This window comes from Aethalodelphis obliquidens, unplaced genomic scaffold (assembly GCF_003676395.1).
Source record: "Aethalodelphis obliquidens isolate GAN/ISIS:26980383/991018 unplaced genomic scaffold, ASM367639v1 scaffold117, whole genome shotgun sequence".
NCBI classification, from domain to species: domain Eukaryota; kingdom Metazoa; phylum Chordata; class Mammalia; order Artiodactyla; family Delphinidae; genus Aethalodelphis; species Aethalodelphis obliquidens.
The window spans coordinates 2134340-2150775 of NW_020838061.1; the positions used below are offsets into that span (position 1 = coordinate 2134340).

The window sequence follows — 16436 nt, forward strand, 5'->3', positions numbered from 1 at the left end:
ATTTATTCTTATCTACTACTGTATTTAGAAAATACTTTAGTTCACTTTTAGTAAGGTCATTAGAACCCAATTAATCAACCAACTTCTAAGTACATTAAATATTCTACTATAAAGTCTCTCCCAAGTAGAATACACATATCAAGTATTTGTTTTTGTTATTTTTATTCCTTAAGCTTTTACACAGTATTTCAATGTTGTTTTGTCTACTGCTATAAAAAAAAAAGCCCACCTTCCTTCCACCAGTTACTATAATAGTAGTGTTACAGGTTTTTTGTTTGTTTGTCTGTCTTTTTGCGGTATGTGGGCCTCTCACTGTTCTGGCCTCTCCTGTTGCGGAGCACAGGCTCTGGATGCGCAGGCTCAACGGCCATGGCTCATGGGCCCAGCCGCTCTGCGGCATGTGGGATCTTCCCGGACCAGGGCATGAACCCGTGTCCCCTGTATTGGCAGGCGGACTCTCAACCACTGCACCACCAGGGAAGCCCAGTGTTACAGGTTTTTAAGGAAGTGGGTGGGCTCATTTGGGGATGATATGCTTCAAAAGAACAGATTTGCCAAGCTACTGATATGTACTTAGAACCATAATAGCATAATGTACAATTTAGTGGATTTAGGTATTTTAAAAAATATGCTTCCCACTTCCCTGCTAAATGAAATTAATCATCACCTTTGATTTAGTTCTGTCTCCAAGAGGTATGAATAGCATGTAATAAATCACCTCTTTTATTCACAAAGTCTAATGTGAGAAAAGCAAATATATGCTGTATATACCATGCACTAAACTGTTGTTTTTAATTCAATAGTATTGCTTTTTGTTGTTGTTAAAACACAGTATTTACTCTTGTAGCTAAATTGCACATCTAATATCATAGAAAAATCTTCTAATGGAATAAGCTGTAAAATCTCTACCCCAACAAAGTTAATTCAGTGTCTAGGAAGCACCCTATTGAAAAATAGTGGATTAAGTCCTACAGTGCCTGTAATTGAGTTTTAAAAGTGGTGTCCCTTGTAAAGCAATTATACTCCAATAAAGATGTTAAAAAAAAAGTGGTGTGTTGCTATACTGAATACAAAAATATGATAGAAAGGATTCAGGCCTTATAAATGGTTGGAGAAACTCTCATCTGTATATCTAATTAATTCCATTAGACTTCCTGGGTAGTAGCTTGGTTCAAAATATTGATTGGCTTTAGTTATGGAAAAATAACAAAGTACTAATGAAGACAAAAAAATTTCCTTTGAGTTGGAGATTCATTCACGGCTAGAAAAGAAAAAAAAAGTCAGTTTAGAATGGGTTATAATTAATTTAAAACATTGTAATTGTATGCACACAGTTGTAAAAATGATTTAAATTGATATGAATAATACCAAGGGAAATGTATGGCACAGTTTGGGCAGTTTTTATATGTATATTCAATGAAACAATGGTTTGTCTGACTTTAGCCAAAGTATATGTTTCAAATGATTTTAAGCACAAGGGAGGGAGATGTGAGTAGATTTACTCCTTGGTGTCATAGTTAGAAGTTAAATATGTCCAAAAGTCTCTGTTAATAAGTACAGATCTATCATCTGTGAATTTACTTAAATATATTTTGAATTTGCTATCAGTATCTAGTTCCTTCAGATATTGAGTTTGATGTTCATTGCTGTATGCTGTTAATGAAAGGAGAAGTAATGACTATTATTCTGTAGACCCTTTATTTGGTAGGTCTTCACATTGATGCCACCTCTGAGACACATGTGGTTAGTAGCAGCAATTGCTTCTCAGTATTAAATTTCAGAATCAAATAAACTTTGAGTGACAAATTTTAAATCCTATGCTGACCTTCTCTTGTTGCTCAACTGGTTCTTGGGCCACAAAGCACCCTTTGTCAATTAATAATTAGTAATAAATAATTCTCAACTAATTAATGACCTAAGAAGCACAATATATTTCAAAGCTTAAATTTTTATCTTAGGATTACTAAGTGTTGGTTGCTTTCAATGATGATAATCATGTATACAAGATTGATGGCTTTATTGTAGTCAGAGAAGTGCTTCAGAGCTATCAACTTTCTGAATTTTTTGGTTTATTCAAATATTTGAGCTTGTTCAACCAAAAGATAATTTTTTTAAAGTGAGTTATTTAACAGATATTTAATTTTATTAACTACATCTGTAGTAATTTATTAGTTATACATCTGTAGTATTTTATTAATGATAAATCTACATTTAAAAATTTCCTCAAAAGGTTGTACAGAATAATTGATTGACATACATTTATCTATTGCTCATCATGATATACTTAAGCATTTTAAGACTTTTATTGAAGTATAATAAACATAGGAAAAGTGCACATATAGGTGTACAACTAAATGAATTTTCCCAAACTGAACATGTATATGCAACTATCACTCAGATCAAGAAACAGCATATTATTAGTACCCCAGTAGTCCTCCTTTTGTTTCCTTCCAATCAGTACCCGACCTTGAGGATAACCAACCACTTCCTGACTTTAATAACCATGGATTAGTTTTACCTGCTTTCAGTACCTAAGAAGTTTTTAACATAACAAGACAAAGACTGTCATTTTCATAGTGTTAAAAGTGAGATTCTACATCATTTTAGAATGTCCTACAATGTGCAGGGAAGTCCCCCCACATCAAATTATCCAGCCCAAAATGTTAATAGTGCTGAGGTTGAGAAACTCTGCTAACACAACACAATGGCCTTAGGATTTTTTTCTCCCTAATTATATACTCGAAAAATGCCCAAGTGAACTTACACAAGTCCATTTGTCTTCTATTTTCTCAATCACAATAGTCTGTGTGTCACTACCTGGTGGTATATATTCATAGTCATCATACAGGAGGCCTAAGATAGGATATTGTGACCTGTACCTATATAGAAAAAAAGAGTTAGTTTACAAGCTGGACAAGAAAATAACTCTCATTACTTTTTAGTCACTCCTAGTTTGATCCTCCTTATTTAATTAATTTGGCTTTGAATGACTTTTAACTCTTTCTAAAAAGAAAATCACCTCTCAGTGGTACAAAGATTTACTACGGCTATTTTCAAGAGAGTAAGAGGGAAGTACTTTTGCTTCTGGCAATAATGGACCACTGGCTGCACAATACAGTGATCCCAGAGAAGGGAAGCAAATGACATGAGCACTACAAGTGCCTAGCTCATGGCCTGGAGTCAGAATATGTGGAGCAGAATACCAGACAGGAGAGAGCTACATAGTTGGAGAGAGGTCATGGGATCTGTAGAGAGTTCCCCCACAAGTCCTTGGTGAGCACTGATCAGTATAGGCTTGTGAAAAAGCTACTGAGGCTAGGGAAAGAAGCACTGAAAAAGAGCACTCTTCAAATTCCTGGAGTTCACATAGTAAAGGGAACTCCAATCTGTGTTCCACTAACCAGAGTGGAAAGACCTCCTAATACCAGAGGGCATCAGGCAAATACTACAAAAGACTATCACCTTAGTAGTGAGAAAAATTACCAATGGCATTTTTCACAGAACTAGAACAAAATATTTCACAATTTGTATGGAAACACAAAAGATCCCAAATAGCCAAAGGAATCTTGAGACAGAAAAACGGAGCTGGACGAATCAGGCTCCCTGACTTCAGACTATACTACAAAGCTACAGTCATCAAGACAGTATGGTACTGGCACAAAAACAGAAAGATAGATCAATGGAACAAGATAGAAAGCCCAGAGATGAACCCACACATATGTGGCCTTATCATTGATAAAGGAGGCAATAATACACAATGGAGAAAAGACAGCCTCTTCAAAAAGTGGTGCTGGGAAAACTGGACAGTACATGTAAAAGAATGAAATTAGAACACTCCTTAACACCATACACAACAATAAACTCAAAATGGATTAAAGACCTAAAGGTAAGGCCAGACACTATAAAATTCTTAGAGGAAAACATAGGCAGAACATTCTATGCCATACATCACAGCAAGATCTTTTTTGACCCACCACCTAGAGAAATGGAAATAAAAACAAAAATAAACAAATGGGACCTAATGAAACTTAAAAGCTTTTGCACAGCAAAGGAAAACATAACACCAAAAGACAACCCTCAGAATGGGAGAAAATATTTGCTAATGAAGCAACTGACAAAGGATTAATCTCCAATATTTAAAAGCAGTTCATGCAGCTCAATTTCAAAAAACAAACAACCCAATCCAAAAATGGGCAGAAGACCTAAATAGACATTTCTCCAAAGATATACAGATTGCCAACAAACACATGAAAGGATGCTCAACGTCACTAATCATTTGAGAAATGCAAATCAAAACTACAATGAGGTATCACCTCACACCAGTCAGAATGGCCATCATCAAAATAATCTACAAACAATAAATGCTGGAGAGGGTGTGGAGAAAAGGGAACACTCTTGCACTGTTGTTGGGAATGTAAATTGATACAGCCACTATGAAGAAAAGTATGGAGGTTCCTTAAAAACTAAAAATAGAGCTACCATACGACCCAGCAATCCCACTACTGGGCATATACACCAAGAAAACCATAATTCAAAAAGAGTCATGTATCACAATGTTCATTGCAGCTCTGTTTACAATAGCCAGGACATGGAAGCAACCTAAGTGTCCATCGACAGATGAATGGATAAAGAAGATGTGGCATGTATATTCAATGGGATATTACTCAGCCATAAAAAGAAACGAAATTGAGTTATTTGTAGTGAGGTGGATGGACGTAGAGTCTGTCATACAAAGTAAGTCAGAAAGAGGAAAACAAATACCGTATGCTAACACATATATATGGAATCTAAAAAAAAATTGTACTGAAGAACCTAGGAGCAGAACAGGAATAAAGATGCAGAGGTAGAGAATGGACTTGAGGACACGGGGATGGGGAAGGGTCAGCTGAGACGAAGTGAGAGAGTGGCATGGACATATATACACTACCAAATGTAAAATAGATAGCTAGTAGGAAGCAGCCACATAGCACAGGGAGATCAGCTTGGTGCTTTTTATCCACCTAGAGGGGTGGGATAGGGAGGATAGGAGGGAGATGCAAGAGGGAGGAGATATAGAGATATATGTTTATGTATAGCTGATTCACTTTGTTATACAGCAGAAACTAACACACCATTGTAAAGCAATTATATTCCATTAAAGATGTTAAAAAAATAAAATGAAATAAGCTGTAAGGATATATTGTACAAAACAGGGAATATAGCCAATACTTTATAGTAAGTAAAAATAGAATATACTTTAAAATTGTGAATCACTACATAGTGTACTTAAAACTTATTTAATATTGTAGATCAACTATACCTCAATAAAAAAATTTGGACTAAAAAAAGTACATATAAATGAAAAAAATAGCAAAAAATCATGAAGGGGAAATGGAAGTATACTACCATAAAGTTTGTATGCTACATGTGATGAGGTATATTATTTGAAGATAGACTGTGATAAGATAAAAAGGAATACTTTGAAACTTATACCAATTATAAGAAAGTAATATACCCAATAAGCCAATAAAATAGATAAAAACAATAATGAAAGAACATTTAAAATATCACTAAAATTGATATAGTTCTAAGCAGACTAGTCAGCAAAGAAAGAGCACACAATTAACTGATATTAAGAAAGAGAAGCTATCACCTCACACATGTCTTAGAACGGCTATTATCAATAAGACAAGAAATAGCAAGTGTTGGCAAGATGTGGAGAAAAGGGAACACTTGTGCACTGTTGGTGCGAATGCAAACTGGTGCAGCCACTATGGAAAACAGTATGGAGAGTCCTTAAAAAATTAAAAATAGAACTAGCATATGATCCAGCAATGTCACTTCTGGGTATTTATCAAGAGGAAATGAAAACACTATAATATATCTACACCCTCATGTTCACTGTGGCATTATTTACAATAGTCAAGACATGGAATCAATGTAAGTGTCCATCAATATTAGAATGGATAAATAAAATATTATATATATAATAAATGTATAATATATATATACATATATTTACACACATACTGGAATATTCTTTTTAGTTTTTTAAAAATTTTATGTTTATTTTTAAAAAATACAGCCGGTTCTTGTTAGTTATCTATTTTATACATATTAGTGTATATGTGTCAATCCCAATCTCCCAATTCATCCCACCACCACCCCGCCCCACACTAGAATATTATTCAGCCAAAAATGAAGGAAATCCTACCATTTATGACAGCATGGACGGACCTTGAGTGCATTAAACAAAGTGAAATAAGTCAGAGGAGAAAGACAAATACCATATTCTCTCACTTATACATGGAATCTAAAACAAATGAACTCATAGATAAAGAGAATATATTGATGGTTGCTAGAGGTGGGGGGTGAGAGTGGGCAAAATGGGTGAAAGTGGTCAAAAAGTACAAACTTCCAGTTATAAAATAAATAAGTCCTGGGGATGTAATGAACAGTGTGGTGACTATAGTTAATAATACTGTATTGGATAATTGAAAGTTGCTAAAAGATTAGATCTTAAAACGTTCTCATCACAAGAAAAAAATTTGTAATTATGGATGGTGATGGGTGTTAACTAGACTTATTGTGGTGATCATTTAGCAGTATACACATAGTGAATCATTATTTTGTACATCCAAAACTAAAATAATGTTATAAGTTAATTATATCTCAATTTTTAAAATTTTAAAGGAGATACTTTGTCTTGAAAACATAATAAAGGAGTATTATGACAATTTTATGCCAAGAAAACTTGATAACTTAGATGACATGCACCAATTCCTCGAGAGACACAAACTACCAAACAGAGCTGACAGAAGACCTCAAACTTCCTAAAAGACAAGAAAACCTCCACATAACCTGATAAGACAAAAGGAAAAAAAAAAGGAATCAGGACAGGGAGGGAACTGGGAAAGAAGAAAGATTCCCGCACCTTGGAAAGTCTGCTCACCAGTGGAGAGATCAGACTGGATGAAGGGGGAGTTTCGGAGCCTAAGAGGGGAGAGCAAACAACCAGTTCGTGTAAGGCAAAATGGAGAGTAACCTGCACAGAGGGCTGGAACTGCCACCCTGCACTCCCCAATCTGAAACACTCCTCTGTTGGTGAGGGTGGGAGTTGGGTGCTTAAGCTCAGACTCTGAAGTTCGGTCCCAGGGAGAGGACCAGGGTTAGGTGTGGAAGCAGCCTGAAGAGGTCAGGCAGTGGCAACTGAAGGTATACCATGAAGAAGCCTTGGCCAACCAGAGAAACAAGGCACCATTATTGGGAGGTGCATGAGGAGAGGGATGTGACCACAAGCTTCTTTCCCTATGAGTGCTCCCAGTCAACAGGACACTGCCTAGAGGAGTTCTCAGGGTGGGCGTGAGTCACCACCTCCATCTTGGTCTCCAGAGGCAGGCACTGGCCACCTCTTCCAGACCCACAGGCAGACACTGGAACCCATCTGACTGTCTCAGGAGTGCCCTGATAGCTCTCACTACAAGGAAATCCACCAGTGGGTGCTGGGACTGTCAGCGTGTGCTAGGACTTCACCCGCTGTCCCAGGAGCACACAGAAACCTCTCACTACTAGGAAATTCATCAGCGGGTGCCAGGACCTGCCCCACTATCCAGGGAGCATGTGGATGGCTCTTGCTACAGGGAAATCTGACAGTGGGTGTCCGGATCTGCCCCACTGTCCCAGAAGGAGAGGGATAGCTCCCACCACTAGGAAATCCACCCAGAGTAGGGGCTGAAACCACCACTGAGAGCCAGGGGTTGTGTGACTAAGGAAGAAGAGCTGAAATCTCTCCTCGGAGCTGAACGAACTGTGGAGTTACACCTCTGCTGATGGCTTCCTAAATTCAGCACCTGTGAAACATCCAAAAGGACAACAAGAACTCCTGCACTTGGATGGATATGGCACTAGTAGCTGTGGGATTTGTGGGCATGTACACATGGGGAATGTGCCAGACCAGAGTCTGAGCAGCCTCCATAGCTCCCATGGCAGGTCCAGGTGAATGAATGCTGCAGTCCTAGGAACTGACCTCAGTGGATCTGTGCCAGTGACTGGGTGAAAAGAATGCCTGAGAGTCACCAGGGCCAATTGCTGGCATACCCACAGTTAAGGTGGGACCAAGAGCAGTGCCAACAACAGTGTACTTTGTGAGTCCACACAACGGATGAAAGGGGACACAACAGAGCACATTCACAGTGAACACCTCCAGAGGAGGAACACTCATTAGCTTCTCTCTCAGTGGGAGTCCTCCAATCCCACATACTTCACATCACACCGCAGATCAGAATCACAGCAAAGAAAAAGATCTAGGGACCTCTACTCCAACAAATAGAGAAGACCCCACCCCTCACAGGGCAGTAACAGCCACTGGGAGCAAAGGGGAGGTCCTCTCAATATCCAGGGCAGGCTCTGATCACCACAACACCAATCAAACACCTTACCAATGGGATAACAGCAAAAGCCAATGGACCAACCTCACCCACCAGGCGGCAGACAACAGAAGCAAGAGGAAGTACAATCCTGCAGCCTGTGAAAAGGAGACCACAAACAGAATAAGTCTGACAAAATGAGATGACAAAGAAATATGTTGCAGGCAAAAGAACAAGAAAAAAACCTACAAGAACAACTAGATGAAGAGGAGATAAGCAATCTGTCTAAAAAAGTATTCAAAGTAATGATAGTAAAGATGATCCAAGATCACAGAAAAAGAATGGAGGCATGGATCGAGAAGATACAAGAAAAGTTTAACAAACACCTAGAAAAACTAAAGAACAAACAGAGCTGAACAACACAATAATGAAAATAAAAATACACTAGAGGCAGAGGACCTTTAAGAGGGCAGAGGAGTAAAACGTGGAGAACACCTTCCTCCCCACAAATACATCAAAAATACATCTACATGTGAAACAACTCCTACACAACACCTACTGAACACTGGCAGAAGACCTCAGACTTCCCAAAAGGGTGTGTGAGGAGAGAGGATTCAGAGCACCGCCTAAACGAGCTTCAGAGACTGGTGTGAGCCTCAGTTATCAGTGCATACATCACAGATGGGCATGAAACGCTAACACTGCTGCTGCAGGCACCAAGAATCCTGTGTGCAAGCACAAGTCACTATCTACACCACCCATCCCAGGAGGCTGTGCAGCCCGCCACTGCTAGGGTCCTGTGATCCAGGGACAACTTCCTCAAGAGAACACACAGCACACCTCAGGCTGTGGCAATGTCACTGCAGGCCTCTGCCACCACAGGCTCGCCCTGCATTCTGTACCCCTCCCACCCCCTGGCCTGAGTGAGCCAGAGCCCCCTAATCACCTGATCCTTTAACCCCACCCTGCCTGGGCAAACAACAGATGCCAGAGGGTGACCTACATGCAGAGGTGGGGCCAACTCCAAAGCAGAATCCCAGGAGCTCTGTGAACAAAGAAGAGAAAGGGAAATTTCTCCCAGCAGCCTCAGGAGCAGCGGATTAAATCTCCACAATCAACTTGATGTACCCTGCATCAGTGGAACACCTGAATAGACAATGAATCCTCCCAAAACTGAGGTAGTGGACTTTGGGAGCAACTATAGAATTAGGGTTTTCTTTCTACGTCTAATTTGTTTCTAGTATTATGTTTATCTTAGTTTAGTATTTAGAGCTTATTACCATTGGTAGATTCGTTTATTGATTTGGTTTCTCTCTTCCTTATATATATATATGTATTTTGTTTGTTTGTTTTTTCCTTTTTCCATTTTTGTGAGTGTGTATGTATATGCTCCTTTGTGTGATTTTGTCTGTATAGGTTTGCTTTTACCATTTCTCCTAGGGTTCTGTCAGTCTGTTGTTTTTTACTGTAGTTTCTAGCACTTCTTATAATTGGTGGATTAGTTTATTGGTTTAGTTGCTGTCTTCCTTCTTTTTATTAATTACTTAATTTTATTATAATAATACTTAAATTTTTTTTTTTTACTTTAATAACTTTAGGGTTTTTTTTTTCTTTTTTCTTTTCTCACTTTTCTTCTGAGCTGTGTGGCTGACAGGGTCTTGGTTCTCTGGCCGGGTGTCAGACCTGAGCTTCTGAGTTGGGAGAGCCGAGTTCAGGACAATGGTCCACCAGAGACCTAAGAGCCCCTCATAAGATCAATCAGCAAGAGTTCTCCCACTGATTTCCATCTCAATGCTAAGACAAAGTTTCTCTCAATGACCAGGAAGCTCCAGTGCTGGACACCCCATGCAAAACAACCAGTAAGACAGGAACACAGCACCACCCACTAGCAGAGAAGCTGCCTAAAATCATAAAAAGTTCACACACACCCCAAAACACACCACTGGACATAGTCCTTCCCACCAGAAAGAAAAGATCTAGCCTCAGCCACTAGAACACAGCACCAGTCCCCTCCACCAGGAAGCCTACACAACCCATTGAACCAACCTTACCCACTGGGGGCAGACACCAAAAACAAAGGGAACTATGAACCTGCAGCCTGCAAAAAGGAGACCCCAAACACATCCGGTTAAGCAAAATGAGAAGACAGAGAAACACAAAGCAGATGAAGGAGCAAGGTAAAAACCCAACAGACCAAACAAATGAAGAGGAAATAGGCAGTCTACCTGAAAAAGAATTCAGAGTAATGATAGTAAAGATGATCCAAAATCTTGCAAGAACAATGGAGAAAATAAAAGAAACATTCAACAAGGACCTAGAAGAACGAAAGAGCAAGCAAACAATGATGAACAACACAATAAATGAAATTAAAAATTCTCTAGAAGGAATTAACAGCAGAATAACTGAGGCAGAAGAATGGATAAGTGACCTGGAAGATAAAATAATGGAAATAACAACCACAGAGCAGAAAAAAGAAAAAGGAATGAAAAGAATAGAGGACAGTCTCAGAGACCTCAGGGACATTAAACACACCAACATGCGAATTATAGGGGTCGCAGAAGAAGAGAAAAAGAAATGGACTGAGAAAATATTTGTAGAGACTATAGTTGAAAACTTCCCTAATATGGGAAATGAAACAATCAAGTCCAGGAAGCGCAGAGAGTCCCATACAGAAAATATCCAAGGAGAAACATGCCAAGACACACAGTATTCAAACTACCAAAAATTAAATACAAAGAAAAAATATTAAAAGCAGCAAGGGAAAAGCAACAAATAACATACAAGGGAATCCCCATAAGGCTAACAGCTGATCTTTCAGCAGAAACTCTGCAAGCCAGAAGGGACTGGAAGGACATACTTAAAGTGATGAAAGGGAAAAATCTACAACCAAGATTACTTGACCCAGCAAAGATCTCATTCAGATTCGAAAGAGAAATTAAAACATTCAGAGACAAGAAAAAGCTAAGAGAATTCAGCACCACCAAACCAGCTTTACAACAAACGCTAAAGGAACTTCTCTAGGCAGGAAACACGAGAGAAGGAAAAGACCTACAATAACAAACCCAAAACAATTTAGAAAATGGTAATAGTAACATACATATCGATAACTAACTTAAATATAAATGGATTAAATGCTCCAACCAAAAGACATAGACTGGCTGAATGGATACAAAAACAAGACCCATATACATGCTGTCTACAAGAGGCCCACTTCAGACCTAGGGACACGTACAGACTGAAAGTAAGGGAATGGAAAAAGATATTCTGTGCAAATGGAAATCAAAAGAAAGCTGGAGTAGAAATTCTCGTATCAGACATAATAGACTTTAAAATAAAGACTGTTATAAGAGACAAGGAAGGACACTACATAATGATCAAGGGATCAATCCAAGAAGAAGATATAACAATTGTAAATGTTTATGCACCCAGCATAGGAGCACCTCAACACTTAAGGCAAATGCTAACAGCCATAAGATGGGAAATTGACAGTAACACAATAATAGTAGGAGACATTAACACCCCACTTTCACCAATGGACAGATCATCCAAAATGAAAATAAATAAGGAAACACAAGCTTTATATGATACATTAAACAAGATGGACTTAATTGATATTTATAGGACATTCTGTCCAAAAACAACAGAATACACTTTCTTCGCAAGTGATCATGGAACATTCTGCAAGATAGGCCATATCTTTGGTCACAAATCAAGCCTTGGTTAATTTAAGAAAACTGAAATTGTATGAAATATGTTTTCTGACCACAACACTATGAAACTATATGTCAATTACAGGAAAAAATCTGTAAAAAATACCAATACATGGAGGCTAAACAATACACTACTAAATAACCAAGAGATCACTGAAGAAATCAAAGAGGAAATCAAAAAATACCTAAAAACAAATGATAATGAAAACACGACGACCCAAAACTCATGGGATGCAGCAAAAGCACTTCTAAATGGGAAGTTTATAGCAATAAAATCCTACCTCAAGAAACAAAAATCACCTCAAATAAACAACCTAACCTTACACCTAAAGCAATTAGAGAAAGAATAAAATAATCCCACAGTTAGCAGAAGGAAAGAAATCATAAAGATCAGATCAGAAATAAATGAAAAAGAAATGAAGGAAACGATAGCAAAGATCAATGAAACTAAAAGCTGCTTGTATGAGAAGATAAACAAAATTGTTAACCATTAGCTGGACTCATGAAGAAAAAAAAGTAGAAGATTCAAATCAACAGAATTAGAAATGAAAAAGGAGAAGTAACAACTGACATTGCAGAAATACAAAGGATCATAAGAGATTACTAGAAGCAAGTGTATGCCAATAAAAAGGACAACGTGGAAGAAATGGACAAATTCTTAGAAAAGCACAATCTTCCCAGATTGAACCAGGAAGAAACAGAAAATATAAACAGACCAATCACAAGCACTGAAATTGAAACTGTGATTAAAAATCTTCCAACAGGGCTTCCCTGGTGGTGCAGTGATTGGGAGACCACCTTCCAATGCAGGGGACACAGGTTCGTGCCCCAGTCCGGGAATATCCTACATGCCACAGAGTGGCTGGGCCCGTGAGCCATGTACGCTGAGCCTGCGCATCCAGAGCCTGTGGTCCACAATGTGAGAGGCCACAACAGTGAGAGGCCCACGTACAGAAAAAAAAAAATCTTCCAATGAACAGAAGCCCAGGACCAGATGGCTTCACAGGTGAATTCTTTCAAACATTTACCGAAGCGCTAACACCTATCCTTCTCAAACTCTTCCAAAATATATCAGACGGTGGAAAACTCCCAAACTCATTCTACAAGGCCACCATCACCCTGATACCAAAACCAGACAAAGAGTTCACAGAGAAAGAAAACTACAGGCCAATATTAGTGATGAACATAGATGCAAAAATCCTCAACAAAATACTAGCAAACAGAATCCAACAGCACCTTAAAAGGATCATACACCATCATCAAGTGAGGTTTATATCAGGAATACAAGGATTCTTCAGTATAGGCAAATCAATCAATGTGATACACCGTATTAACAAATTGAAGGATAAAAAACATATGATAATCTCAATAGATACAGAAAAAGCTTTTGACGAATTTCAACACCCATTTATGATAAAAAATCTCCAGAAAGTAGGCATAGAGGGAACTTACCTCACCATAATAAAGGTGATATATGGCAAACCCACAGGAAACATCATTCTCAATAGTGAAAAACAAACCATTTCCACTAAGATCAGGAAGAAGACAGGGTTCCCCACTCTCACCACTGTTATTCAACATAGTTTTGGAAGTTTCAGCCACAGCAATCACAGAAGAAAAAAGAAATGAAAAGAATCCATACCAGAAAAGAAGAAGTAAAGCTGTCACTGTTTGCAGATGACATGATATATACATAAAATATCCTAAAGATTCTACCATTAAACTAGTAAAGCTAATCAGTGAATTTGGAAAAGTTGCAGGATACAAAATACACAGAAGTCTCTTGCATTCCTATACACTAACAATAAAAGATCAGAAAGAGAAATTAAGGAAACAATCCCATTTACCATCACATCAAAAACAATAAAATAGCTAGGAATAAACATACCAAAGGAGGCAAAAGACCTGTACTCAGGAAACTACAAGATGTCGATGAAAGAAAACAAAGATGACACAAACAGCTGGAGATATACCATAGTCTTAGATTGGAAGAATCAATATTGAGAAAATGACTATACTACCCAAAGTAATCTACAGATTCAATGCAATCCTTAACAAATTACCAATGGCATTTTTCAAGGAAGTAGAACAAAAAATTTTACAATTTGTATGGAAACAGAAAAGACCATGAATAGTCACAGGAATCCTGAGACAGAAAAACAGAGCTAGAGGAATCAGGCTTCCTGATTTCAGACTATACTACAAAGCTACAGTCATCAAGACAGTATGGTACCAGCACAAAATAGAAATATAGATCAATGGAACAGGATAGAAAGCCCAGAGATAAACCCACACACCTATGGTCATGTAATCTATGACTAATGAGGCAAGAATATACAATGTAGAAAAAACAGTCTCTTCAAAAAGTGGTGCTGGGAAAACTGGAGAGCTACATGTAAAAGAATGAAGTTAGAACACTCCCTAACACCATACTCAAAAATAAACTCAAAATGGATTAAAGACCTAAATGTAAGGCCAAAAACTATAAAACTCTTAGAATAAAACATAGGTAGAATACTCTTTGATATGAAGCACAGCAAACTGTTTTTCAGTCCACCCCCTAGCATAGTGAAAGTGAAAACAAAAATAAACAAATGGGATCTAATTAAACTTAAAAACTTTTGCACAATGAAGGAAGCCATAAACAAAACAAAAAGAGAATCCACAGAGTGGGAGAAAGTATTTCCAAATGAAGCAACCCACAAGGGGTTAATCTCCAAACTATACAAATAGTTCATGAAGCTCAATATCAAAAACACAAAAAAACCCAATCGAAAAATGGGCTGAAAATCTAAATAGACATTTCTCCAAAGAAGACATACAGGTGGGCAAAAAGCACATGAAAAGATACTTAGCATTGCTAATTATTAGAAAAATGCAAATCAAAACTACAACGAGGGAGGCTTCCAGGAAGATGGCAAAAGAATAAAATGTGGAGATCACCTTCCTCCTCACAGATACACCAGAAATACATCTACACATGGAACAACTCCCACAGAACACCTACTGAATGTTGGCAAAAGGCCTCCGACCTCCCCAAACACAAGAAACCCCCACGTACCTGGATAGGGCAAAAGAAAAAAGAATAAACAGAGACAAAAGGATAGGGACGGGACCTGCACCAGTGTGAGGGAGCTGTGAAGGAGGAAACGTTTCCACACACTAGGAAGCCCCTTCGTGGGCGGAGACTATGGGTGGTGGAGGGGGAAAGTTTTGGAGCCGTGGAGGAGAGCACAGCCACAGGGATGCAGAGGGCAAAGTGGGGATATTCCCGCACAAAGAATTGGTGCCGACTGGCACTCAGCAGCCAGAGAGGCTTGTCTGCCCACCCGCCCCAGTGGGCATGACTGGGAGCTGAGGCTCGAGCTTCGGTCGGAGCTCCGGGAGAGGACTGGTGTTGGCGCCATGAACACAGCCTGCAGGGGGTTAGTTCACCACAGCTAGCCAGGAGGGAGTCTGGGGAAAAGTCTGGACCTGCCGAAGAGGCAAGAGACTTTTTCTTCCCTCTTTGTTTCCTGGTGCGTGAGGAGAGGGGATTAAGAGCGCTGCTTAAAGGAGCTCCAGAGACCGGCGTGAGCCACGGCTAAAAACGCGGACCCCAGAGACGGGCATAAGATGCTAAAGCTGTTGCTGCCACCACCAAGAAGCCTGTGTGTGAGCCCAGGTCACTATCCACACCCCCTTTCCAGGGAGCCTGTGCAGCCCGCCACTGCCAGGATCCCAGGATCCAGGGACAACTTCCCTGGGAGAATGCACAGTGCGCCTCAGGCTGGTGCAATGTCACACCGGCAGCAGCGCAGACTCGCCCGGCATTCCGTGCCCCTCCCTAACCCGCCCCCTGCCGGCCTGAGTGAGGCAGAGTCCCTGAAGCAGGGCTCCTATAACCCCATCCTGTCTGAGCAAAGAACAGATGCCCTCTGGTGACCTACATGCAGAGGTGGGGCCAAATCCAAAGTTGAGCCCCGGGTGTTGTGAGAGCAAAGAACAGAAAAGGAAATCTCTCCCAGCAGCCTCAGGAGCAGTGGATTAAAGCTCCACAATCAACTTGATGTACCCTGCATCTGTGGAATACATGAATAGACAACGAATCATCCCAAATTGAGGAGGTGGACGTTGAGAGCAAGATTTATGATATTTTCCCCTTTTCCTCTTTTTGTGAATGTGTATGTGTATGCTTCTGTGTGAGATTTTGTCTGTATAGCTTTGCTTACACCATTTGTCCTAGGGTTCTATCCGTCCATTTATTATTTTTCTTAATAATTATTTTAATAACTTTATTTTACCTTACTTTATTTTATTTTACTTTGTCTTCTTTCTTTCTTTTTTCCCTTCCTTCCCTCCTCCCTCCCTCCCTCCCTCCCTCCCTCCCTCCCTCCTTCCT

At 39.3% G+C, this 16436-nt stretch overlaps 1 protein-coding gene across 4 annotated transcripts in view; it reads right to left on the bottom strand.

Moving 5' to 3' along the window:
- Positions 1–694: 694 nt before the first annotated feature.
- Positions 695–16436, bottom strand: part of POF1B (POF1B actin binding protein) — a 101230-nt gene continuing 85488 nt past the window's right edge. For all 4 annotated transcript variants that reach the window (XM_027097878.1, XM_027097877.1, XM_027097881.1 and 1 more), the window contains 3 exons: positions 9349–9390; positions 2765–2879; positions 695–1261 (listed from right to left, as the gene is read on the bottom strand). In XM_027097878.1, coding sequence (XP_026953679.1) covers positions 1256–1261; positions 2765–2879; positions 9349–9390 — 163 coding nt within the window. In that variant the 3' untranslated portion in view covers positions 695–1255. The remainder of the gene's footprint in view (positions 1262–2764; positions 2880–9348; positions 9391–16436) is intronic.